Source organism: Mobula hypostoma, chromosome 13, assembly GCF_963921235.1.
Source record: "Mobula hypostoma chromosome 13, sMobHyp1.1, whole genome shotgun sequence".
NCBI classification, from domain to species: domain Eukaryota; kingdom Metazoa; phylum Chordata; class Chondrichthyes; order Myliobatiformes; family Myliobatidae; genus Mobula; species Mobula hypostoma.
Genome location: NC_086109.1, coordinates 16477344 through 16504535, shown reverse-complemented (window position 1 = coordinate 16504535; position 27192 = coordinate 16477344). Strand labels below are relative to the sequence as shown.

General features: G+C 44.8%; 1 protein-coding gene across 1 annotated transcript in view; it reads right to left on the bottom strand.

The window, feature by feature from the left end:
• Window positions 1–27192, bottom strand: part of nfasca (neurofascin homolog (chicken) a) — a 167856-nt gene that overhangs the window by 79635 nt on the left and 61029 nt on the right. Inside the window, exons 3-8 of the mRNA XM_063065364.1 lie at window positions 24545–24702; window positions 23782–23799; window positions 19467–19572; window positions 16661–16857; window positions 10792–10914; window positions 7136–7306 (exon numbers count right to left, since the gene is read on the bottom strand). Coding sequence (XP_062921434.1) covers window positions 7136–7306; window positions 10792–10914; window positions 16661–16857; window positions 19467–19572; window positions 23782–23799; window positions 24545–24638 — 709 coding nt within the window. The 5' untranslated portion in view covers window positions 24639–24702. The remainder of the gene's footprint in view (window positions 1–7135; window positions 7307–10791; window positions 10915–16660; window positions 16858–19466; window positions 19573–23781; window positions 23800–24544; window positions 24703–27192) is intronic.

Genomic DNA, 27192 nt, shown 5'->3' with positions numbered 1-27192 from the left:
CCTAGTTTAGCCTCGGCTAACTCTCCCCTTTTCAGCCCTCTGTCTGGTTTGCAGACCTCAATTTCCCCCAGCCAGCCAGAAGGAGGTTTGCAACTTGTTCTTGCTAGATGGCAACAGAGGAAGGCTAAGCATTGGTACAAAAGTTGCTTTGGAAATCAAAAGAAGTTTATTAAAATAAAGGATAAGTGATCCAAAGTTGTCTAACTGGATCAGAACAACGGAGGACAGGCTGCCTACCAGCTGCTCAGTCTCCCTTATAATCAAGTGAAACTGCGCACGCACTCGAAATGTTAAGGTGCTCATGTTCATCTACTGACCTTGTTTCCCGAACACCTTGCTATTAAAGCTCCTCTTCTTTTTTGTCAAATCCCACGATCTCAATTCTTGCTTTGCTTTACTATTTTCTCCAGACCAACAGACTGAGGTTTCCACCCTCCTCCAATCCAGGTTTCTTGGGACCATGACATCCTTCACCCCAGCAGTATCAGCCATATGTCACATACCTGAAGTCCAAGTTTCAAAATACCCTCCCTAAAAGTTAGTTCTTTTAAGCTGCCCTGTAAAACCTTCCCCTTTTCCAAAATCCTAGCTATGTTCCTTCCTTTGCAAATTTATTCTGACCAATAGCCTTCCTGAGATTTTAGAATGTGGCACCATGCCTTTAGTTCCCCTTGGTTACAGCCTGTACTTGCTCCATCGGGCCTACGAAAAGGCAGAGATTTTAAATATTCAGAAAGAACAAGAGGACTGTCAGTCAGCTCTGCGACTGAATACCTTGCAACTTCAATGTAACACATCAATAGTTAACAGAATTATTTTAGTTGGATATTCAATCTAACATGACAAAGCTGGTTTAAATGATAAGCAGTGATTCCACCTCACTCCCCCATCCTAACCTCCACCTTTATTCAATTTTCATTTTCTTCTTGCTTTAGTTCTCTGACCTCATTTTGCAACCGTTCTTACAGAGGGAAGCGTAAAATTTGCTGATCTGCCAGGATTATCTCTGGAAAACTGAAGTCCTGACCTTGGGCGCTGTCTGTGTGGAATCTATGCTCTACTCTGTGACTTCTTGGGTTTCCTCTGGTTGTTCTGCTTCCCAGCCACATTCCAAATAAATGTCCTCTGTAAATTGTCCCCTGTGCGGAGGTGGGTGCTAGAATCTGGGAAGTGGGGAGTTGATATGTTCTGGGAAGAGTAAAGTAGGATTATCAAATGTATGTTTGATGAAGAGCATAGATGTGATGAGCCAAAGTGCCTGTTTCTGTACTGAAAGACTCTGTTACCGTAATGGACAAAGCACACAGAAGAGGTGCCGGGGAACTATGACTGTATTGTTTCACATTTCCGTTGAACACCTTAGATTATTTGTGCAAACGTGCTTCACTGTACGGCTGCTACAAAGACAACACATTTCACAACATACGCCGGTTATATTAAACCCATTTCTGATTCTGAATAACATGTAAATTGGTTCGGTGGTCAGTGGTGGGCTTTAAACTCAGGGTGAGGTAGATGGTCAGATCAGCTGGGCAGGAAGGAAGTTAACAAGTGTTCTACTTTTTAGACAAGGAACAGACCATGTCATACAACCTAATCAAGCCTCAGGTTCAGCACTGTGCACAGTCTGCACATCACATTACAGGAACAAGGTGATCACACTGTATCAAATACAGAGGAGATTTACAAAAATGATGCTAGGACTGGAAAACGGTAGCTCTAAGCAAGAATCGGATAAACCAGTTGCTTTTTTTGGAACAAAGAAGGTTTTGGGTGAGACCTAATATGTCCTGTCAGGCCTCAGAAAAGCAATTTTGATTGGCGGAATAATCACAAAACCAGGGTCTGATAGGAGATGAAGAAAATGATGTTCAGTCAGAGTATGAAACTCACAACCCCAAAAGCTGGTAAAGCCTGAAGATATTGAAATAGACCTTAGACAAATACTTGATGAGTCTGTCCATCCGGTGACTGGAAGATGTGATTAGACTGGAGAGCTTTCCCTCAGTCAGAAAAAGTCTATGGACTGAAATTCAAACGACCAGTTGACATTTGGTGTTGAAACCCTTCATCGGGACTTCAATACGTCTCGGCCAGAAACGTCAACTGCTCACTTCCTTCCACAGGTGCTGCCTGGCCGGTTGAATTCCTCGAGCATTTGGTGCGTATTGTTCATGATTTCCAGCATCCACACAATGTCTTGTGTCACTCACTGGCTGGTGGTGCTGACAGAAACTTGGTACACACAACGTGAGGTGGCACAATGGTCTCTGGAGCACTGTAAATCTGTAACTGAGAATGCTGGAAATTTGAAACATTCTTCCACCCCTCCCAAAAAAAAAGTAGTTTATTCTGAAGGCAACCCAAGGGAAAGCTATTGAAATTTTCAAAGTTGGGAGTAATGTTTTTTTTTCCTGAGACAAAGCTAATAACACTAAAAGAGTTAAGGTAGCTGGGTCGAATTAAGATGCAGATCAGCTGTAATGCAATGGCAAGGAGGAGGTGCCACAAGAGGTGGAGTGTTCTCCTTTTCCTCGGTTTTCACCCAAGTCTAATGCAAGGTGCTGGCGAAGTTGACATGTTCAGCATCACTAGACTGTCAAATACCTGGCATCAGAATTCACCACAACGACAGAATGTATGTGGCCACGTTCTCTCAAGCCAACAAACTCGTCCACAAATCTCATGATGGCTTGGGAGTTCTTGACTTCCACCAATGATGGACCACATTTACCCCTGCCTCTCCTTCCATCTCTCAGTGACAGGAACTAGGTGCCCCGAGGCCAGAGACCTCTCCTTAAAACTCTTCCTCTCATTGTCCTATCATATTTTTGTTTTTGGCAACATTGTGCGAGCTAATTATTGCCACACAGGCTTTGATTTTCTTCTTTGGGACACCTTGGCTTGCCTTACTGCTGCACATGCAGAAATTGGGGTCAGTTATAATTTCCTCCCTAATGAAAAATGGAGGGCTATGTAGGAGGGAAGGGTTAGATTGATCTTAAACAGGTTAAAAGGTTGGCATGACATTGTGGGCCAAAGGGCTTGTACTTTCCTGAAATGTTCTACATTCTATAATTTTGGGCTGTAATTTTCTCCAAGTTGTACAGTAAACACTGGAATAAATTCAGTCTAATACATGCAAAGCTGCTCCATATACCTGAGGCATTTCTGGCCCATTTCCATTTATAGTTACCAGATTCCCTCCGATACTCTAGTGTTGCAAATGCTCCATCAAAACCTGAGTACAGCTTTCACCTCAGAGTGAGACATCAGGTTAATACACAGGTTAAGCTGAGTAGGGGATTAGAGGGTTAGAACACAAAGTTCTCTCGAAGGTGCCATAACTCACCATCAGTTTCATTCAGAACAGTTGGCACTGATTCGTAATTGGTATCCACTGTAACAAATAAAATAACATGAGCTTGCAGGATCAGCAGAACAGCAGGAGAAATGGTGAAACTTGGGAGGGGTAAAAGGACGTGAGAGGCAAAAGACAAGGGAGAATCGGCAACAGAGGCGAAGCAAGGGGGGAAGGGGTGGAGGGATGATGGAAGTGCAAGAAGAAGATGGAATACAGAAGAAAGGCTGGAAAGACTGAGTGAGCTGGGCTTTTTTCTTTGGAGCAAAGGAGGATGAGAGGCCATATGATAGAGGTGTAGTGTATAGGATTATGAGAGGCATTGATAGAGTGGACAGCTAGCACCTTCTTCCCAGTGTGGCAATGGCTAAAACCAGAGGACATGAGTCGAGGAAAGTTTAGAGGAGATGCCAGAGGTAGGTGTTTTCACACAGAGAGAGTTAGGTGCTTGGGAGGGTGGTAGACGCTGATACAGGACAGACATTTACAAAACACTTAGGTAGGCACATGAATGAAAGATAAATTGAGAGATATGGGTTGTGAAGGGAAGAGTTAGATTGATCATAGAGTAGATTAAAAGGTTGACACAACTGACTTAAGGGCCTGAAGTGTACTATACTGTTCTGAGTCCTATGAAACAAGGGAGGACTGAGGAGGTTGAAGGCAACAATAGATAAGCAGGATGATCACAGGAAAACTATCTGAAGGATGTAGGGAGAATTATATTTATAAAAAATGAAAGAGACACTCAAAGTGAGAAAAAGAGCATATGTCCAGTGATACATTACTGATCAGTGAACTGAAGATCAAATATCAGGTTAGCACAATTAAAAACTTAAAACAGCAGTGTGACGGAGCAAGGCAGCATTATGATAGAGTAAAACGTGATCTGATGTGAGTGCCACTTCTTTCAGTGGGTTGGGAGAAGGGTGTGCAAAGGGGTCCTCCTTTGTCCATTAGATTGTGACGAATTCCAGAAGGAAACTTGAGGAATGTGTAGCTCCACAGCAGGATCACTTCACAAGTTGCAAGGTGTCAGAGGTACTGATATGAGAGCTCTTTATTATTGGAGAACAATAATAAAGAATGGAAAAAGGAAAGCTGCCAAATATTCACATTTCTACTTTATTAGTTTAATCAATATTTCTGCTGCCCACTTTGTGGTTCTGAAACATCTGGCCCCCCATTGGGGTAGTGTTCCATGGCCATGGTACTGTCTGACAAACAGTCAAAACAAGCCTGCTCATTGATAATGATATGCATCCTATCTGAAGCTGATGACACCCTCACCAAACCTTCCAAAGGTCACTGGATAGCAGTTCAGCTGAGATCCCTCATTGTGATTTTGTTTTCTGCTTCTTTGGAATGGTTTTTTAGACATTCTTTAGAAGGACTAATTCTGAATCTCTGTAATCTTTGTGTCAAGTTTACAGATTCTACCTGCCATTGCATGTGTTCTATCCAGAATCCTCGTACATCTCAGATAATTGCTGGTAGATTGGTTAGTTAGCCACTGAAAATTGCCCCTTGTGTAGTTTCAGGAATGCATGAGAACGCATAATAGGGAAATTTGTACGGACATGACATTTCTTTGTGAGTGGGCAGACTGAACGAGCCAAATAACCTCCACCTATGTATTAAGTAAACATGGAAACAGAGATTTCAAGCAATGATCAAAGATGTGACCTTGTTGAAATGTAATCAACAGCGTCACCATACCAACTAGTTCTGTGGATGGGATGCATACGGTGACTGACAGACAAGTAAAGATCAGTACAGTACACAAAGAGGCTATTTTGTCCATCATTTCTGTGTCAGCCCTTTGAAAGATCTATCTCATTAGTCATACTCACCTCGCATTTTCCAGCAATGCTACACATTTTTCCTCCATCACAGACTTATCCAGTTCCATCTCAAATGAGTTTGTTGAATCTGCTTCCATTAGGCAGGGCATTATACAGCATGACAGCTCACCATGTAAACCACATTATTCTTCTGACTTTTGTTCTTATGTCAATTACCTGAAGTCCATTTTCCATTGGAAACTAAAGTTCTCTTCCCTATCAAAATCCAAATCTGCTTCAATCTTTACTGTTCCAAGGTGAGCTATTGGGGGTTTCCAGGAATGCAATGTAACTGAGATACCACATTCCTGATACTCTCCTCATAAAAGTCCCCTGCACTTTGTTCCAAGACATCCTTTCAGCAATAATTTAGGAAAGATGTAAACCTCTGTTAAAATAATTATCAGCACAAGATACAGAAGACCCTCACATGAAATCTGCAATTATATCTATTTCTGCAGCCTGATATAAGAGGCCCAAATATGTTCCTGAATGTCAGCCAGCAGCAAACCTTCTGGTGAAGCACAGACCCAGAGCACTTGGCATCGTCCACAGGAGTTGGTGGGCTGTGGGTGCAAACTACAGTTAAACATGGTTAATCTGGTATGCTTGAAACCTTGGTGGTGCCAGATTTTCTGGATCATCAGATGTTAATTTTATTTCTACTCCAGTCTACTGGTTCTTTTTTTTTTATTAGAGATGGCACTACAGGAAAGATGTAAATAAGGTTGAAAGAGTACAGAGAAAATTTATAGGGATGTTGCTGGGACTGGAGGACCTGATTTATATGATAAGATTTAATAATTTAGGACCTTATTCCTTGGAATGTAGAAGATTGAGCGGAGACTTGATAAAGGTATACAAAATTATGAGGGGTATAGATAGAGTAACTGCAAGCAGGCACTTTTCCACGGGGGTTAAATGGAACTACAACTAGAGGTCATGGGTTAAGGGTGAAAGGTGAAATGTTTAAGGGGAACATGAGGGGAAACTTCTTCACTCAGAGGGTTTTGAGGGTGTGGAACGATCTACCAGCACAAGTGGTGCATGCGAGCTTGAGTTCAACATTTAAGAGAAGTTTGGATAGGTATCTGGATGGTAGGGGTATGGAGGATCATGGTCCAGGTGTAGATCAATGGAGCAGGCAGTTTAAGTGGTTCGGCACAGACTAGATGGGCCAAAGGGCCTGTTTCTGTGCTGTGCTTTTCTGTGATTCGATGACTCGTGATATTTCAGCAAAGCCAGTAAGTTTCAGGGGAGCACGGGAAACAGAACTGGATGAGTTAAAATGAGTGTGGGAGCTCTGGGCCCTGGTGAGTGACGAGGGAGCAGAATCATTGTCCTGGTGAGTGGACAAAGCAGTGGAAATCATGGTCCCAGTGAGTGGGAAACAGGCCCCTGTGACTGAACAAAGAATGAGAGCTGGAATTCTGGTGAGTGGACAGACAGCAGAAACAAGGGCCTGGTGAGTAAAGTGGACCAGAAACTGGGGCTCTGGAGAATTGACGGGACATGTGGAAATTGGGACCACGGCTAGTGCACAGGGGCTGTGTGTATGTTCGGCATAGACTCCAGCAGTGGAGATGGCACTAAGTGACTGAAGAATGCCCACACAGCAGAATCATATCTCTGGACAATGCTGGAGACTCCTTTGATCAATGCTCTGGGGCAGGAGACGAGGGTCACATACAGAAGTTATGTTCCGATTGGAATGGAAAGATTTAGGGTGTTGAGATATCAGCCCAGTAAGGTATTCAGCGCTTCGACCTTTCAGTGCTCCTCGTCCACAATGGATGGCTGGATTTGTATTCCTTAACATTACAGTCATTACATTAGGTTGCAACTGAATTCCATCATGAACCCTTGAACAATAACCTCTTTGATGACAGGATAGGGACTGAAAGACCATTGCAGGAGGACTGATACTCACTGGTCAGTACTTTGATGGTGATGGGGTTTTTCTGCTGGATGGTCTGAGTGAAGGGAAACCGGGCATTGCAGATGTAATCAAAACGTGCATCACTGCGCTTCACGTTGGAGAAGTAGAGATCCCCATTCAGAGCCTGAGAGACCCGTGTATCCTGAGGGATCAGATCCATATCTGAAAGCAAGCAGATCATCACTCAGCATGGACAGTCCATTGGCTTCTCTCTGCCCGAAGTCTCACTCCCCTCTGTACTACTGCTCCCACTAATTCTTAATCGAATACCACAGGTCTATGAATTTCCTTCCTCTGTATTTCTAACATGGGTTATTCCTGAATTATTTTCAAAAGCTCCTTAGAAAACTCATTGTATAAAGTTATTTGTTCTCATTCGTTTCCTGACTAATCTTCCTCTCCCATCTCCTGCCTCTTCACGTCACACAATGCCAACAACCCCCATTAAGTAATTCTAGAATCATTCCTTGACTAATCTTTGTTTCCCATCCATCTCCTGCCTCTTCACACCACACAATGCCATCAACCCCCCCCACTAAGAAATTATAGCCAGAGTCACTCCCTGACTAATCTTTCTCTCAGAACCCCACCTCATAGCCCTTCACCCCACACAACACCACCAACCCCCATTAAGTATACTAGACAGAGATGATTAACTTTAGTTGTCACATGTATAGTGAAATTAATCTTTTCCTTCAAAGTAAATCTGCGAGAATTTGTGCTGGGCAGCCAGCAAAGTGTCACCACACTTACAGCACCAATAAAGCATGCCCACAACTGACTAACTCAAACCGTACATCTTTGGAATGTGAAAGGAAGCTCACACGGCCACAGGGAGAGCGTACAAACTCCTCGCAGGCAGGAGTGGGAATTGAAACCCCGAACTTACAGCTGGCTGCTGTAAAGTGGTGCACTAACCACTGTGCTACCGGGCCACTTGTTTAATACTTCAGTTTGCTATGCGCTCTGTGTGCTTTACACAATACACTGCACCACTCACAAACACAATCCTGTGTCTAGCTGAAAGTTTCAATGTAGGATGTGTGTGGTTACCCTGTAACTTCCCCCCACTGTGTTCACTTTGTGTCCCTCACAATGCCCCACCTGACAAACTCTGGTGCTCCTACCTCCATGTCAAACTTTTTAAGTACTTTAATCCATCAAATGCCCATCTCTTTATGACCTCTGAATTTATGTCTTTAACCTGTGCCAATTTTCCTCGTTTTCTCTCCCCTTTCTCAGGAATGCGTGGAATGCACTGCCTGAGTCAGTGGTGGAGGCAGATACATTAGTGGAATTTAAGAGACTACTAGACAGGTATATGGAGGAATTTAAGGTGGGGGGGGTTATATGGGAGGCAGGGTTTAAGGGTCGGCACAACATTGTGGGCTGAAGGGCCTGTACTGTGCTGTACTATTCTATGTTCTATGTAGGAAACAGAAACAAAGAGAGAAAAGGGGAGAAAGACCAATGTAAAGAGACAGAGGAAAAGAAAATGAGTGAGAGTGAGAAGTAAGATGGTAGAAGGAGGGAGCAAGAAATGTGATGGGAGTAAGGTGCGGAGAAGGAAAGAAAGGGTTCACGTGAGAATAAGTATAAGGAGATTATGGCAACATACATCAAAGTTGCTGGTGAACGCAGCAGGCCAAGCAGCATCTATAGGAAGAGGCGCAGTCGACGTTTCAGGCCGAGACCCTTCGTCAGGACTAACTGAAGGAAGAGTGAGTAAGGGATTTGAAAGCTGGAGGGGGAGGGGGAGATCCAAAATGATAGGAGAAGACAGGAGGGGGAGGGATGGAGCCGAGAGCTGGACAGGTGATAGGCAGAAGGGGATATGAGAGGATCATGGGACAGGAGGTCCGGGAAGAAAGACGGGGGGGGGGGGTGACCCAGAGGATGGGCAAGAGGTATATTCAGAGGGACAGAGGGAGAAAAAGGAGAGTGAGAGAAAGAATGTGTGCATAAAAAAGAGTAACAGATGGGGTACGAGGGGGAGGTGGGGCCTAGCGGAAGTTAGAGAAGTCAATGTTCATGCCATCAGGTTGGAGGCTACCCATACGGAATATAAGGTGTTGTTCCTCCAACCTGAGTGTGGCTTCATCTTTACAGTAGAGGAGGCCGTGGATAGACATGTCAGAATGGGAATGGGATGTGGAATTAAAATGTGTGGCCACTGGGAGATCCTGCTTTCTCTGGCGGACAGAGCGTAGATGTTCAGCAAAGCGGTCTCCCAGTCTGCGTCGGGTCTCACCAATATATAAAAGGCCACATCGGGAGCACCGGACGCAGTATATCATCCCAGTCGACTCACAGGTGAAGTGATGCCTCACCTGGAAGGACTGTTTGGGGCCCTGAATGGTGGTAAGGGAGGAAGTGTAAGGGCATGTGTAGCACTTGTTCCGCTTACACGGATAAGTGCCAGGAGGGAGATCAGTGGGGAGGGATGGGGGGGACGAATGGACAAGGGAGTTGTGTAGGGAGCGATCCCTGCGGAATACAGAGAGAGGGGGGGAGGGAAAGATATGCTTGGTGGTGGGATCCCGTTGGAGGTGGCGGAAGTTACGGAGAATAATATGTTGGACCCGGAGGCTGGTGGGGTGGTAGGTGAGGACCAGGGGAACACTATTCCTAGTGGGGTGGTGGGAGGATGGAGTGAGAGCAGATGTACGTGAAATGGGGGAGATGCGTTTAAGAGCAGAGTTGATAGTGGAGGAAGGGAAGCCCCTTTCTTTAAAAAATGAAGACATCTCCCTCATCCTAGAATGAAAAACCTCATCCTGAGAGCAGATGCGGCGGAGACGGAGGAATTGCGAGAAGGGGATGGCGTTTTTGCAAGAGACAGGGTGAGAAGAGGAATAGTCCAGATAGCTGTGAGAGTCAGTAGGCTTATAGTAGACATCAGTGGATAAGCTGTCTCCAGAGACAGAGACAGAAAGATCTAGAAAGGGAAGGGAGGTGTCGGAAATGGACCAGGTAAACTTGAGGGCAGGGTGAAAGTTGGAGGCAAAGTTAATAAAGTCAACGAGTTCTGCATGCGTGCAGGAAGCAGCGCCAATGCAGTCGTCAATGAGCGAAGATTATGATAAGTTCAAAGTAAAGTTATTATCGATGTATGTATATGTCATCCTGAGAATCATTTTCTTGCGAAGAACAAAGAAATACAATAAAATCAATGAAAACTACACACAGAAACTGACAAACAATCAAAAGAGGCAATCTGTGCAAATGCAAAAAAACAAATAATAATATTAAGACTGAGAATATGAGTTGTAGAGCCCTTGAAATAAGGAGGAGGAGAGAGAAGGGGAAGTTTATTAAAGGGGAGAGTTGAGCGAGTAGCAGTCAAGATCCAACAATAAGGGAAAAAGGGATGAAAATGGTATTGTAACCTGCGCCGAGTTGAAACCAGGTTTTGCACAGGGAACAAGAAGGTAATCCGATGGGTTGTCCAATATATTGTCAACTTGTTTTGGGTGCTCTCAGGAAGACAAGTATGAAAATAGGAGAGAATGAGAGGTCCAGTAAATTCCCATCTAGGTCCCCACACCATCCTATGACTAAGCCACAAGAGGGAACCTGAATATGACTTCTGGAGAAACAATTGACATTAGTAGGAATATAAAAGCCCAAGAGTGACTGAAACTTACTGCTGTTCATCCAGAAGATGACAGGAGGCGGAAGACCTGGGGGTGGTTGGCAGGGAAGAACCACGGATGCTCCTTCCTGAACTACGAATGGCTCCACATTCCCCCTCCTCCACAGGGGAGCTTCTGCACATGAAAGTCACAAAGAGGTCATCAATGTAAAAGGGTTCAGTACATCCCAGCCAGAAACAAATACCAGTGGCTTTAAACAAGCAGTTGGCTCTAGCATATCCCTGTCAAATCATAACATTCCCCAACCTGAATATATTCAACTTTAAATCATGTCCCCCATTGCATCTTAAGCAACACACACAAAATACTGGAGGACAGAAAGTCAGGCAGCATCTATGGAAGGGGGAGAAAACAGTCAGCAATTCAGGTCAAGGCTCTTCATCAGGACTGGAATGAAAGGAGGCAGAAGCCAGAATGAGAAAGTGCAGGATGGGCGGTGTACTACAGGTGATCGATGAGACCAGGTGAGGGGAAAGGTGGGTGGGTGGGGGAAGAGGGTAATGAAGTAAGAAGCTGGGAAGGGATAGATGGAAGAGGTCAAGGGATGAAGAAGGAGAGAGCTGATTAGAGTCAGTGGAACATGGAAGGAAAAGAAAGGAGGAGGGGAGCCAAAGGGAGGTGATGGAAGGTGAGTGGAAGAGAAGGGATGGGAGGGTGATGAATAAAAAAGACAGGAGTGAGGGGGAGAAATTACGGAAGTTAGAGAAATCAATGTGGTTACATCTTGTAAAGTAATTGGACAGGGCTAGGTGTGAATATTAGTTTGGCTGCAGTGGTGGGGTGGAATTGAGGGAAGGAAATGAAATGAATGTTAAACAAGTAAATACACTATCTCAGAAGAACCAGGACTTCTCCCGTTCCTTTGTATGATGTCAAGGTAGTCACTACACTGAAGCCTGCAGGGTCAATCAAGAGAACTCACATTAGTTATACAACAGGAAAATGGATGTCATGTGAAGTATGGTTCTTGCCACCAAAGGAGCAGATAGCGGGAGGCCTATGAAAGGACCCATCAGAACAGATAGCACTCGTTAGAGGAGATGCTCAAGGAACAGTTAGAAGGTAAGCAATCATAGCACCCAAGTTTGGATCTGTAAGGAACCAGACTGTGTTGGTTTACTGTATAAATCACCTCTTTCATATCCCCTTCCCAGTGGTGCTGCCATACAATTCAACCTGAACTTGAATTTGATTACTAGTCTCTTAATTCTAGTTCTCTTTTTGTCACTGTTCATATAAGGCAGCAGATCTAGAGATTATATTGTGAATGAAAACACAAACTAAAATGCTGCTGCATAAATTACTGTTATGGGCTGAAGATACTTATAGCATGCACAGTGTTCTGATTGTGAGTAGCAGGGGTTCTGGACATTTGGTATAGGCTGATATATTAGCTGTGGAATATTCTACATCATTAGCTACGTACATCACTTTAGTTACAACATGCACAGTGCGCTGCACAGTTAAAACATGCACAGTGCACTTTAATTATAACATGCACTTTAAACATGCACTTTAGTTATAACATGCACAGTGTTCTGATCAAGAGGTCTGGACATTTAGTGTAGGCTGATATATTAGCTGTGGAATATTCTACATCATCAGCTGCATCACTTTAGTTACTAAACCCCACTCCCCCCCGACCACTACTACCATCTATAGCCTCAATCACTGAACCGTACAAAACGATTTTCGCAATGCTGTTTACATTGTAAATACATACTGGTATTTATATATCTATGCACATTTTATTCAATATCCATATTTTTATATATAGGCTTGCGAGACCATAGATTTGCGCCTTGGAAGGTTTCCAGGGTGCACGCCTGGGCAAGGTTGTATGGAAGACCAGCACTTGCCCATGCTGCAAGTCTCCCCTCTCCACGCCACCAATGTTGTCCAAGGGAAGAGCACTAGGGCCGATACAGCTTGGCACCGGTGTTGTCACAGAGCAATGTGTGGTTAGGTGCCTTGCTCAAGGACACAACACATTGCCTCAGCTGAGGCTCGAACTAGCGACCTTCAGATCACTAGACCGATGCTTTAACCACTTGGCCACATGCCAACACAATCCATATTTTTAACTTCTAACTTATTTTATGTAATTGTTGAATGTTGTTTTTTGTTACATATCATGTCACCACACTGCAGCAAATTTCTAGTAGGTGCAAATATAGACTCAGTGGCCGCTTTACTAGTAGCTCCTGTATCTAAACAAAGTGGCCACTGAGTCTGTATTAATGGTCTTCTGCTGCTGTAGCCCATCCACTTCAAGGTTCAATGTGTTGTGCATTTAGAGATGCTCTTCTGCACACCACTGTTGTAACACATGGTTATTTGAGTTATTGTCGCCTTCCTGACAGCTTGAACCGGTCTGGTCATTCTGCTCTGGCCCCTCTCATTAATGAGGCATTTTTGTCACAAAGTGTTTTGCTTCTTGCACCGTTCTCTGTAAACTCTACTGTTGTGTGTGAAAATCCCAGGAGTTCAGCAGCGTTTCTTTCTCTTGACCAGGAGAAGGCGTTTGACAGGGTAGACCACAGTTTCCTGGTGGGTGGGCACTCTGCAGGCTTTTGGGCTTGGACAAAACTTTGTGGCCCGAGTTCCGCTCCTATACTCTGCCGCAGAGTGCCTTGTTAGGATCAATGGATCACTGACAGCGCCCATTCTCTTCAGAAGAGGAGTACGTCAGGGGTGCCCCATGTCCGGTCAATTCTATGCGATCTATGTTGAGCCATTCCTGAGCCTTCTTCGGCAAAGGCTGACAGGTCTGGTTCTGTGTGAACTGGACATGGAGGTCGTCCTCTCAGCCTACGCAGACGATGTACTCCTCATGGTGACAGATCCCAGTGACCTGCAGAGGATGCGCGAGTGCCAGGAAGTTTTCTCAGCGACATCCTCTGCTAGGACCAACTGGACGAAATGTTGTGGACTCTTAGTGGGTCAGTGGCAGGTGGACTCCCTGCGGGAGGAGATGAAAGCTTTTGAGTGGAGCACCAGACGTCTTCTCTATCTGGGAGTCCACCTGAGTCCTTCTGGGGAGACCTGGCTAGTGAGCTGACAGGACCTGGAGACGAAAGTCATGGCCTGGCTGGGACACTGATCAGGCCTTCTCAGGGTGCTTTCCTATTGAGGCAGAGTGGTGGTCATAAACCAGCTGGTGGCCTCCATGTTGTGGTACCGGATGGTCACCTTGGGCCCTCCTGCCCCCTTTGTAGGGAGAATGCAGAGGAAGTTAGTAGACTTCTTCTGGGGTAACAGGAAACACTGGCTATCTGCAGTGGTCCTGAATTTCCCAGTGGGAGAGGATGGACAGTCACTGGTGTGTGCACGTACGCGACTGGCGGCTCTCCGCCTCAGGACTCTGCAGAGACTCCTGTATGTCGAGCACCCTCCCAGGTGGCACGTGTTGGCGACATTCTTCCTCCGGAAGGGCTGCTGTCTTCATGAAGAGATGCGGCTACCATCGGCGGGCGTCAGCCGTGCTGCTTTGCGAAGTCTGCCCGGCTTCTATCAGGACCTACTGAGAGTCTGGAACATGGTTGCCTCACACCGGGAATCCCCTCCTCTGGCAGAGGGTGGAGTCCTGGCCGACCCTTGCCTTACCCCAACGGATGTCGGTGCAGCTCAGGTGTGTGGAACGACTCAGACTGAGTTGCTTGTCGGGCCCAGGCCCCGCAATCTTATCCGAGAGCTGAGTCCACACAACTTGAGCTGTCTCTCCTCGACACCCACAATCCCATCCAGAGATGCAGGTAGGAGGTAATTCTATGGGCTGCTGCTCCACACCCTCCACTTCCTAGCCCTTGTCCACCGTCCCGACACGCCATGGAGGTCGGTCTTTCCACCTGGAGGTGAGGGGGTCCAGAATGGAGGTCCCTTTATGAGGGAGTTCTTCCCACGCACCTTGGGGATCTGGGGTGGAGGCTGCTGCATAGAGCGGTGCCTTGTAATAAATTCTTTAGTTTGTACACAGATCTCCCAGCCGCATGTCACTTCTGTGGGCTGGAGGAGACCGTGTACCACATGTACATTGAGTGTGTGAGGCTGCAGGCCCTTTTTGCGTATCTGTGTGGGCTGCTTCTCGCATTCTGGTTGCATTTTAGCCCCACCCTATTTATATACAGTCATCCAGTAAGGAGGGGGGCATGGAGGGATGAGGATGTCCTTGTCAACCTGCTCCTGGGACTGGCGAAATCAGCCGTCCTTGGGTCTTGGAAATGGGTGGCAGGAGGATCTGCCCAGGTAGACTGCCTGGCAATGTTTAGGGAGTATGTTCGTGCCTGGGTAAATATTGAAAAGGAACACGCACTGTTCACGGCGACCTTAAAGGCGTTCTGGGACCGTTGGGCTCTGCGGGGGGGGTAATTACCATCATTGACAGAGATGGAAACATTTTGGTTTAATGTGTAATGTCTATTTGTAGTAAAGTAGGAGGAGAAGAAGATGGCAGTGTGACGCAGCGCGCGCAGCCTCTCTGGTGAATGATATCTGTAATCTGTCAAGTAGGGGACTGTGCACAATTCTGATTTGATGGAGACAGACGTGAGAGTATAGAGGAACATCTGGAGAAACTTCTGAAATGCCCGCTTCGCTGCCGCTGCTACTGTGTGGTAACTGGAATCTCCGGAGCAGGAGGCCCCGAATCCTCGGCTTTGCTTGTTTCGGCGGCCGGGGCGAAGTCGAAGGCACTCGGCAGAGGATGGCGCTCAGGAGGCCGTATCGGAGGCTCAAAGTTTTCGGATGGACGGACTTAGTGTCAGCTGTAGTTGGCTGCTTCCAAGGCATCGACAAGTTGACAGTGCCTGGTGGTTTATGGGAGGGAGTTTCTCCCTTTTGCCACCTGCTATCGGGGACTCGGGAGTCGATCGGGACTTGAGACTTCTTTTTTTACCGTGGCCATGGTCTGTTCTTTATCAAATTATGGTATTGCTTTGCACTGCTGGAACTGTATGTTATAATTATGTGGTTGTGTCAGTGTTAGTCTTTGGTTTGTCCTGTTTTCTGTGATATCACTCCGGAGAAACATTGATCATTTCTTAATGCATGTATGCATTTCTAAATGACAATAAAAAGAGGACTGAGTGTTCTCATAATCTAATCTAAGTAATTGTGTTAGTCACTGTTTTGTATATATATAAAACACTGAATTTTTAATAAGAATATTTTGTATAGAAAAAAAAAAGGAGTTCAGCAGTGTCTGAGATATGCAAACCACTCCGTCTGGCACCAACATTCATTCCATGGTCAAAGTCACTTAGATCGCATTTCTTTCCCATTCTGTTGTTTGGTTTAAACAGCAATTGAACTTTTTGACCATGTCTGCTGCTTTTATGCACCAAGTCGCTGCCACATGATTGGCTGATTAGATATTTGTATTAACGAGCAGGTGTGTAGGTATATCTAATAAAGTGGCTATTGAGCGTATACTGGTTACATTATGCAACTGAAATCAAACCACCACTGCAGTGGTGTTTTCTAAAGATTTAATGATTTGCTTTATTTATCACCTATACATCAAAACATTGAAACATAGAGTGAAATTCATCATTTTGCAGCCGAGGATTTGATGGGAGCAGCCTGCAAGTGTCATCATGCTTCTGGCACCAGCATAGCAAGCCTGTAACTTGCAAACCCTGACTTTTACATCTTTGGAATGTGTGATGAAATCACAGCACCAGCAGGAAACCCATGTGGTCATGGAGAGAACATACAACCTCCTTATGACAGTGCCAGGAATCAAACCTTGATCGGTAATCACTCGCGCTGTACAGTGTTTGTGCTTGCCGCTATGCAATCATGCCACCCCCTAGCCTTCTAACTGTACCCTCAAATAGTTTGAGAGTCAGTGCAAACTTACTGGAAACCTGGAGGTGTATTTTGTTGGAGAGCGCTGTGCCGTGGTCATTTCTGGCTGAGCACTGATACTCGCCCTCATAGTCCTCTGCCCGGCCACTATATCGGAAGTCCATGACCAGAGTTCCTGACCGCGATCTCATAGACACTCTAGAATCTTTGGCAACATTGAAATACTTTCCATTGCGGGTCCATGAGAATCTGTGGAAATACAATCAGGTTATCGGCTGGACAAGAACACTCAGGGCAAATCAGGCTTCTTGCTCAAAATTATTCACAAACACAATTTTATAAATGACTCTTTCCATCATTATGACTGTCTCTTACTAATACTCACTGACACTCCAGAATGCTACTGAAAAAAGGGACCCATTCCTAAGGACTGCCATGAAAACAATGATAGATAACACTATCACCTTGGATTATGCTTTCAATTTTCAGAGGCAGAATTTGAAACCACAATCTTTGCCTTAGGAACAAATGTGATGCCAAGTAAGGCAGGTAGGTAACTTGGTTAAGGCTAACAACAAACTGTAAATGGACAACAGAAGTGGGAGTGAAGTAGAATCACACCCATCGCACTATCCTTGCTTCCGATATCTAGGACACCTGACTAAAATCGGCAGAAATAATAAAAAAAAAGAACGGATATTTGGAGCCCAGGTGTAAGGAGCAGCAAGCATTGATTTTCCTGCCAGGAATACACCACTTTTTATAAGCAACCCATAAAAAATGCTGGAGGAGCTCAGCAGGTCAGGCAGCATCTATAGAAAAGAGTAAACAGTCGAAGTTTCGGATGAGATCCTTCATCAGGACCACTTTTTATAATCCTGCTTACATCGTAAATACATGCTGGCATTAATGCATATTTATTCCATATCTGTGTTTCTAACTTTATTTCATATAATTCTTTTTTCTATATAATTGTTGACTGTTGTTTTATGTTGTATGTCACGCCAATACACCGCAACAAATTCCTAATACAAGTAAATGTACGTGGCGAGTAAAGTTGATCCTTGATCACATCGGGAGTCGATCACATAATGAGAAGCAAACTCCAGTCTCTGTGAAAGGGTTAGCTGGGTTAAATCAGGAAGCAATTTGCAAGCACAGTTGTGGTTAGCTGCTAGACTGGCAGCACATTCACGTTGCAAAGGTATAAGCATTACTCTTATTTCTCCTGCTGAAGATGGAGTGTGCCCCCCTGCACAATGCACAGGTCTGCCGACATAAACATGGCCGACAACTTGGCTCGGGGCGAGGTGAAAGAGGGAGAGGGCAGAGGCGATGCAGTCACACAACTTCGACTGCAACCTAACTCGCACGTCTGTTACCTGGAAAGTTGGGTTTGTTCCCCTTGGAATATTTAAACAGACTGTAACAAGATGCAGACAAAAAACAGAAGGAAATCAAGATTCAGGATTCCAGCTTATTTATCACGTGCATTTTGAAACATACAGGGAAATGCATCATTTGTGTCAACAACCAACACCCTCGAGGGTGTGTGGGGGCAGCCTACTAGTGTTGCCACACATTTCGGCAGTAGCATGGCATAAAAAGATATCGAATATAAACAGAAATACTTAGCGGGTCAGGCCAACAGTTGTGGAAAGAGAAATGAGATTCATACATTCATGTAGGAGTTGTCCTGTATGGAAGCAAACCCCTTAGCCCAACCAAACACTAATTTACACTAAAGCTTTTTTTTAATACCCCCACATCTGCTAGATTCTACCTCTCACCTATATATTAGGGGCAATTGGCCAATTAACCTACCAATCTACACATTTCTAGGATATGGGAGAGATTGGTGCAGCCAGAGGATACTCAATGGGGGGGTAACATGCAAACTCTACACTGACTGCACCCGAGGTCTCACACACTGCTGGTTTCTCTACCACCTGCACCTTGGTGCCACCCTCGTTTCAAGACATTTCTCCCCTTACAGGTGGTGCCGGACCTGCTAAGGGTTTCAAGCTTTTTCTGTTGCTTAACTCAAAATATCAGGATATTTTGATGGATTGCAAAGAGTTAACAATGGCGGATGATGCAGATTGGTAAACACATTGGCGAGACAGGGAGAGTTTCTTTTATGCAATATGTGGGTACACTCTTGAACACACTGACTGAAAGGGGCTGATGCAGATTTAACCTCCTGGAGGAGACTGAGTACAGAATCAGAGGGTTAACATTACAAGGGCAATACGCACAAAATGGTGTGAAATAAACAGGCAAAGTTTTGGGCCTGGCCTGCTGAGTTCCTCCAGCATTTTGTGTGTGTGCTACTCAAGATTTCCAGCATCTGCAGAATCTCCTGCATCTCAAAAGCTGGGGTCTTGGCGATTTGTGTACTTTGTTCAAGGAGCTGAGAAGGGGTTATGGAAGCTCACCACAACCTGATTTTGCAACAGACTCGAGAAGCGAGTAGACTGCACCCCAAGGAGCTGGCAGGGACTCAATGGGCTAGTCAAATAGTCTCCTGTTTTTTTTAAGTCACTTTGAGCTCCACAGTTAGTCTGCAAAACCAGTTTTCAACAGTGGAGGGCAATAAAGTTCTATATACAAGAGATTCTGCCGATGCTGGAAATCCAGAGCAACACACACAAAGTGCAGGAGAAATTCAGCAAGTCAGGCAGCATCTATGTTTTGGACTGAGACCCTTCTTCAGAATCGCTTCTACACTTCTACAGTTGCTCACAAGTAGCCTCTAGTTATAGAATCTGCTTGCCGCAAGGCTGGGCAATCTCACCCATAGTCAGAGCCCTCCCGGCCCCACCCGGCCAAGTCGTGCCCCGGTCACTGGTACCTACACAGGGGTTGGGTTCCCTTTTCCTTCACAAACGATCATAACGTTATCCCGTGGATCTACAATGTAATCCTTTGGCGACTGCTTGGTGATGGTTGGAGGCTGGTTCACTGCAAGAGACAAATTAAAGGAGGTAAAAAAATGACAGATTATTAACAGGCTGTACATGACTGAAGTACAATTAGAGCAAAAGTCTAACTTTCTTTCCCTGCCTCAACACACAAGGCCAACACTGTTATACTTTTTGTAAATTTCCTATTCCACAGTAATTTTATTCTTGAGAGTGGGACTAACCCTGCTCTCTCCTAAGAGCACCACTTCTGTCCTTGGAGGCCGGTATTGGCCAGGACTATGGGATACTGAGTGAGAACATAGGCAACCGGGTATGGACTGTCTCGGCAAGGTGTCAACTGTCTTTTCCAGACAATGCGTGCCTCGCATGAAGCACACAATAATGCAGATGCTGGAATCTGGAGCAAGACGCTCGCTGCCAGAGGATCTCTGAAGGTCAGGCAGCATCTGTGGAGGGAAATGGTCAGCTGATGTTTCAGACCCAGACCCTTCCTCTGAGTCCTGGCGCAGGGTTTTGACCGGAAATGTTGACAATTCTTCCACAAAACTGTACCGTTGCTTTGCCACGTTTACTGCTAGTGCATTTCAAATGACTAGTCAGTTGAGATGGCGAAATGGTTCCCCAGGAATCAACATCTTCAGCAGAGAGATGAGCATAAGAGGATGAGGAGAAGAGAAGGCGGGAGAGGAGACAAAGAAGGATGACGTTAAGAGAGAGGAGGGAGATCAAATAAAAATGGTCTCCTTCCTTGGAAGAAAGAGATGAAGATTAGCTTTGTTTGTCAAATGTACATAGAAACATACGGAAACAGTGAAACGTGTAGTTTGATGTCAAATGAAACCAGCGAAGATTCTGCTGAGCAGCCTGCAAGTGTCACCATGCCCCTGGCACCATAATAGCTTGCTCACACCTCACTAATCCTGTCCCGTACGTCTTTGGATTGTCGGAGGAAACTTGAAGCACCTGGAGAAAACACACGCGGTCCCTCGGAGAATGTATAAACTCCTTACAGACAGTGGCAAGAATCGAATCCCCGATCTTACAGCAGGCTGCTACAAAGCATTGCACTATGCTACCGTGCCACCCCACAGAAAGAGAAATGATGATGTCAACATATATTGAAAGCCACGCGTCCTTTGTGCCCCACGGGGGAGATGTAGTTCCCGAGGCAGACGGTGGCAAGTGGGGTTGAATATTAAGTTCTCATCTCGATTTGGCTCACAAGTATGAAAGTAAGGGCCTTGACAGCAGGGCGGAAAGGGAGCAGGGCTTGATTGGCGTCTGTGTGCGGTGAAATGCGGTGACGGCGAGCAGCAGGGGAGATTCAGCTGGAATGAGGCTGAGGGATGGGGGAACAAAGCAAGGGGACCCAGGTGGCCAGGCCACACAGCAGACACAGCCAAGCCTCAACGAGCACACAACTCTTGGCAGCGAGTCCTTAATGGAAAGTGTGACAAAGTATACAATGCATCAGTCAACCAATGCTGGATTAAAACTCCGCAGTAAATGTTTCTGTGCTAGGATACAAAGCCAAGTCGTAGTATCTGTCTCAGAAGGATTTTACATTCCCAGAGAGAAATGGGAAGTTTATGTTTTCACCCATGAAGATGATGTAGCTAGGCAACCTAAAGGAGAAGGGTCTCAGTTCCAAACATCGATTGTTTACTTCCTTCAAAAGATGCTGCCTGATCTGCTGAGATCTTCCAGCATTGTGTGTGTGCTGCTCTGGATTTCCAGCTTCTGCAGATCCCTTGTGTTTCAAATGTCTCTTTTGGCAGCCGAGAATGCAAAGCTACATTCCATCAGGCCATGCTCTCTTCCTGCTTTATACACTGAGGGTCCTGACTGGTTGCATCGTGGCCTGGTATGGGAATACTAAGAATGAAAAAGTTGACAAGTGGTGGTGGATCCAACCTAGTCCATCACAGAAAAAGTCTTCGCCACTCTTGAGCATACCTACAAGGAGCGCTGCCACAAGAAAGCTGTATCTAGCATCTAAGAACTCCTCCATCGAGACGATGCTCTCTTCTCACTGCTGCAATCAGGAAGGAGCTACAGAAGTCTTAGTTCTCACACCACCAAGTTCAGGAACAGTTATTACCCTTTAGCCATCAGGCTCCTGAACCAGCATGGGTAACTTCACGCACCTCAACTCTGAACTGATTCCAAAACCAATGATTCATTTTCAAAGACTCTATAACTTATTTACCTTTTTAACTATTTTTGTCCTGCTGTGAATGCCTGCCAGAAACTCTGTTCATGGCCACACTTGCAACTTGCAGACTGTACAGATTATGGGCAGTTCACAGGTACGGTCTCTGCCGTAACCTGTCAGCAACCTTTGAGTTGCTGTGTGCTAAAGCACAGACTGCAAGCATCAGAACTTCCTGAGTTCAGGGACTCGGGCGCCTAATTTGCATAGTTTGGGAGGCACGGTAGCATCGCTGTTAGGAAAGTGCCAGCGATTGTGATTGGGGTTCAATTCTTGCAAGCTGTTGTAAGGAGCTTGTACGTTCTTCCTGGTACTGCTTGGGTTTCCTCCCACTTTTCAAAGATGACAGGTTAGTGTTAGTAAGTGGAGGACATACTATGTTGGTGCTGGAAGCATGGCGACAATTACAGGCCGCCCTCCAGCACATCCTCACACTGTGTTGGTCATTGATGCAAAAATGACACATCTCACTGTCTGTTTCGATGGACGTGTGACAAGTTAAAATAACCTTTCTAATCTTTCTTACTACTTCAGATCATTCCTGAGTGAGTGTGACACCGCTGGAGGTGACGTTAAACCAGCCCTCCTGCTTGCCTGGGGTGAACTGTAGATCCCTTGGTAATTACTTCAAGCAGCCCAACCCAATGATCCAGCTGGTGTTTCTAGCTCAACTAGCAGATGGCATTTGACCTTTTGGGCTCATGCTGTGCACAAATTAGCTGTCTGGTTCACACTTCGGAAAATAACTCAATCAGCAAGAATATGTTTCAGGGCACCCTGCAGTTGTGAAAGGGGTTATCAAAATAAAATGCGCTCTAGCAAGAGAATTTGTTTGAGTGCGCCACCAAAAGCCTCACATCTACCAACTCAGACAGGTCTAATCCAAGGTCATATAGTGATTCGAATTATGTTGTACTAGGAAACAAGCCATTCAACATAACTGATCTGTGATTTTGTTCATGACTCCACCAGTCTCTTCCTATCTGTCTCAGCCAATCAGAATTCTCTTTTGTCCTCTTTGCTCTTGTGTGCATCTGCGGCTTCCTTCTGTTAAAAGTCCTTTCCCACTTTATAGAAGACAGCGGGGAATAGGTAAAGTAGGGGAGAGGGGCAAACAAGGACACAGGAATGTTAGAAACAGATGAAGAAAGTTGTGAATTCTGTCAGCTCCATCATGGGCACTAGCCTCCCCAGCACATTTTCAATAAGTGATGCTTCAAAAAGGTGGCATTCATCATTAAGGACCCCCATCATCCAGTGCATGCCCTTTTTCCATTGCTCCAATCAGCGAGGAGGTACAGGAGCTTGAAGGCACACACTCAAAAATCCAGGAACACCCTCTCCTCTGCCATCAGATTTCTGAATAGACTACTTTTTTCTCTCTTTTTGCACTGATTTAACTTTTTAGATATATATACACATACACACACTTCTTACTGTAATTTATGTATTACAATGTACTGCTACTGCATAATAACAAATTTGATGACATATGCTAGTGATATTAAACCTGATACTGATTTTGAAGTAAGGTTATAATTGACCTGTTTCCAGCATCAACTAAACATTCCTGTTTCTTTTTTCCTCTGCAACTCTCGACTCCCTTGTAATAAAAAGAAAATTCAGAGAATTGCTTCAGCTCAATACAGAGTGAGAAGGTAAAGACTACAGAGATTAGAGAGGGATTCTTAGTTGACCGTCCATTGAGCGTGAGTGGGAAGCTTTTATTCTGTAGAAATCCTCCGCATCCTTGAACCTCACACACAAAGTGCTGCTTAAACCCTGAGCTTCTAAATTAACTATTAGGGCACTATTTCAATAGGATAGGGCTGTACAGTCATTAAACCGTGTGGGTTTCTGCCAGTTCTCTGTAGCATATTTCAAAAGTTTTGCAGCTGAATATTATAGCACTATGTCCGTAGCCTCACTGTAGAGTATCAAACCACCCTGTCCCTTATGATAAATCCGGAGGCTGGAAGCGTACTGAGTGGAGGACCTGAAGGCTACTTTCATAGAGAAACAGGAAGAACTTACACTGATTCTGAAGGTTTGCTTTTGTTCCATTGAAGGCAAATTGAAGGAACATAGATGAGGAAACAAAACAGGTTAGTAAAAGCAACAAAAACTATCAACATCTTGTAAATGAAAGTATTAATGTGCAGTTAATAACATACAAATTATTAGTGAATATTTATTGATGTATACTCCTTAATATACCTTTTATATTAATAATAGCTTATTAATAAATACTACTTGTTAACAAATCCTTACCAATACATTGGTCAAACTTATACACTGATCAAAAAGTAAGCAACAGTAGATTCTAGGTATCGGAAACAAATTAAACACAAAAAGGACGGACATGCTCAGCAGGTCGGACAGAACATGTAGAATGAGAAACAGAATTAATGTTTCAATTTGAAGACTGTTTGTTAGTTCTGACCAAGAACATTAACTTTCTTTCTCTCTCCACAGATGCTGCCTGACCTGCTGAATATCTCCAGTTTCCTTTTTTGTTACTTCATAAGTCATTGTTAAAAATGTCAATTAATTTACTGATTATTAATACATATTATGCATAAATAAAACAGATTATGATGAAATCATACTTCTAGTAAGTTAGCCATTCATGAACACACCTTCATAATTAATATAAATGCGTGTTAATGGATCCCATTTATTAACAAAAGCCTTGTTAACTTGAGAGAGGAACTGGACTTTAATATTTTCACCAAGCAGCAGCCCTATCCTGCCTATCACCTCTGCAGCATCACTTTTACTGACTTACAACACTTACAATCGAGAGGGACTTCAATGGATGTAACCTCGTGGCTTAGAGTCAAGATGAGCAGCAATCCGAAGTGCAGTAGGATCCCTTCCCTTGGTAGCATTTCTGCCAGTTAAGTGCTCCCCAAGAGCAAAGTTGTCCTCTGGGCTGGGTGCTCTGGATGACACCTGTTAGCAAAGAACAGTCATTAAATGCATTATGTCGTTTATGTAAATAACATAGGGTCATGAAGTATTAGAGCACAGATACAGTCCCCTCTCCCCATTTGGTCCATGCCAACCCATTATTCTGCCTAGTCTTATCAACCCACACCTACATCATAGCCTCAATACCACTCTCATCCAAACCTCTCTTCAATGCTACAATTGAACCTGCACTTACCACTCCCACTTGCATCTCGTTCCACCCTCGGCGCATCACCCCCAACGTGAAGAAGTTCCCCTCAGATTCCCCTTAAACATTTCACCTTTCGCCTTAGACCTACTGTCTATCCTCTCATTCTAGTCTCAAAGTATAAAAAGTTCAAAGTAAATTTATGATCAAAGTATGCATATGCCACTAAATACAACCCTGAGGTTCATTTTCTCGCAGGCAGTCATAATAGAGAACAGAAATACAACTGAATCAATGAAAACTACCCACAAGCAAAGACTGACAAGCAATGTGTACCAAAAGCACACGTCCAATATACGTGAAGCTTCCAGGACGTACAATTAGATAAAATTTGTTTTTGTGTGAAGGAAACATAAGGAAAAGAGCTGAACATTGTGCTCACAGAGCTGGGCATCAAAGAATGTCATAAAACAGTGCAGAGGCTGAGAGAAAATGCAAAGTCCAGTCTCTGAAGGCAAAGCCAACCTAGGGGAAGGGTGAGGGGATTAGGTGGGCGGGGGAAATGGAGATATGGATCGCATTGCAAACATGGGAGCATAGCGGTTAGCACGCCACTATTACAGCTCAGGGTGTTGCAATTTGGAGTTCAACCGCGGCATCCTTTGTAAGGAGTTTCGATGTCCTCCCTGCGAATATGTGGGTTTTCTCCGGGTGCTCTGGTTTCCCTACAGTCCAAAGACGTACCGGGTAGGAGGTTAGATGGTCATTGTAGACTGTCCTGTGATTAGGATAGGGTTAACTAGGCGGGTTGCCAGACAGTGTGGCTCGTTGGACCAGAATGGCCCGTTCCGCCCTGTGTCTCGAAATAAAAAAATAAACAAGCAGGCTGGTAATCAGGCCACCCACTCACCTGGGGAGCTGAGACCTGTGGTGGTCAGATCCAGAAAACAAATTAGAATATAGAGACTGAAAAGAATGCACTTGTCTCTTACTGAGTCTTCTGCTGTACGCTAATGTCTTGTTTACCAGTAGACACTTTAAGCCACTTTTTATAATGGTGTTTACATTGTAAATACATGTTGGTATTTATGTATTAATACACATTTTATTCCATATTCGTCCTTAAACCTCTAACTTTATTTTTTACTTTTTATAATTACTGAATATTTTTTTTTGATCTATGTTGTGCCCTGACTAACACACAACAGCAAATTCCTGACATCTGTAAATGTGTATGGTGAATAAAGCTCCTCCTTGATCTTTGCTGTCTTTTTTTCTCTGTTCCTTCATTTTCTGGTGTAATTTATGTTCTGTGCGTTGTCCGAATCTATGTCCCCATGATGTTGCTGCAAGCAAGTTTTGTATTGTACCCGCACCTTGTGCACACGACAATGAACTCGACCTGACTGAATGCAGTTACTGGACAGAACTCTTTTACCAGAGGAATCCACAAAGACAAGTCAGTGGGGCCGATACTAATCTACTGTTCAAAGCGCAGCTGCGTACTGACGCTACCGTATGGATCAAACCCCACACGGCCTCAGAGCATCAAATGTTCACTTTCGTGGTTTGTATGCCTTCCACCTGCTCCATGATTGATGCTGCCTGCAAAGCCCTCCTCCGTCAACCCAACAGCCAGGTGTTCATTAATTCGGTATTAGATCGCCTTCTGACCCTCGACCCTCATGACCTACTGCATGAAAAATGTCACATCCCGACTCCTGTTTCCTTGCTGACTTCCCCTCCCTCACTCGCAGGAACCTGCCTCCACTTTAATCACTTGCCCAGCTCCTGACCCCCTCACCCTCAATGCAAAGGTTGGACAGATGGCAACAGCAAGCAGGTGTCCTGAGGTCACCAAGCTGAACGGTAAGAGGCATCACCTCGACAGCCATGCCAGTCAGAATCAGTATCAGGTTTAATACCACTGACATATGCCGTGAAATTTCTTGTTTTACAGCAACAGTACCGTGCAATACTTACAAAACAAACTATAAACTACATTAAGAAATAGATGGTATATTTAAAAAAATTACATAAATAGCACAAAAATAGTACGTGTGTTAAGGCAGGGGGAAGAAGCTGTTCCGAAAAAGTTGAGCGTGTCTTCAAGCTGCTGTACGTCCTCCCTGATGGTAGTAATGGGAAGAGAGCACGTATATATAGGAGGGAGGAGAAGATGGCGGCGCAACACAGCGTGCACGGCCGCTCCGAATGATATCGTTTGTGTTAACTAGGGGGCCGTGCACAATCCTGATTTGATGGAGACGGACGTGAGAAGCACGGAGGAACACCTGGAGAAACTTCTGAAATGCCCGCTTTGC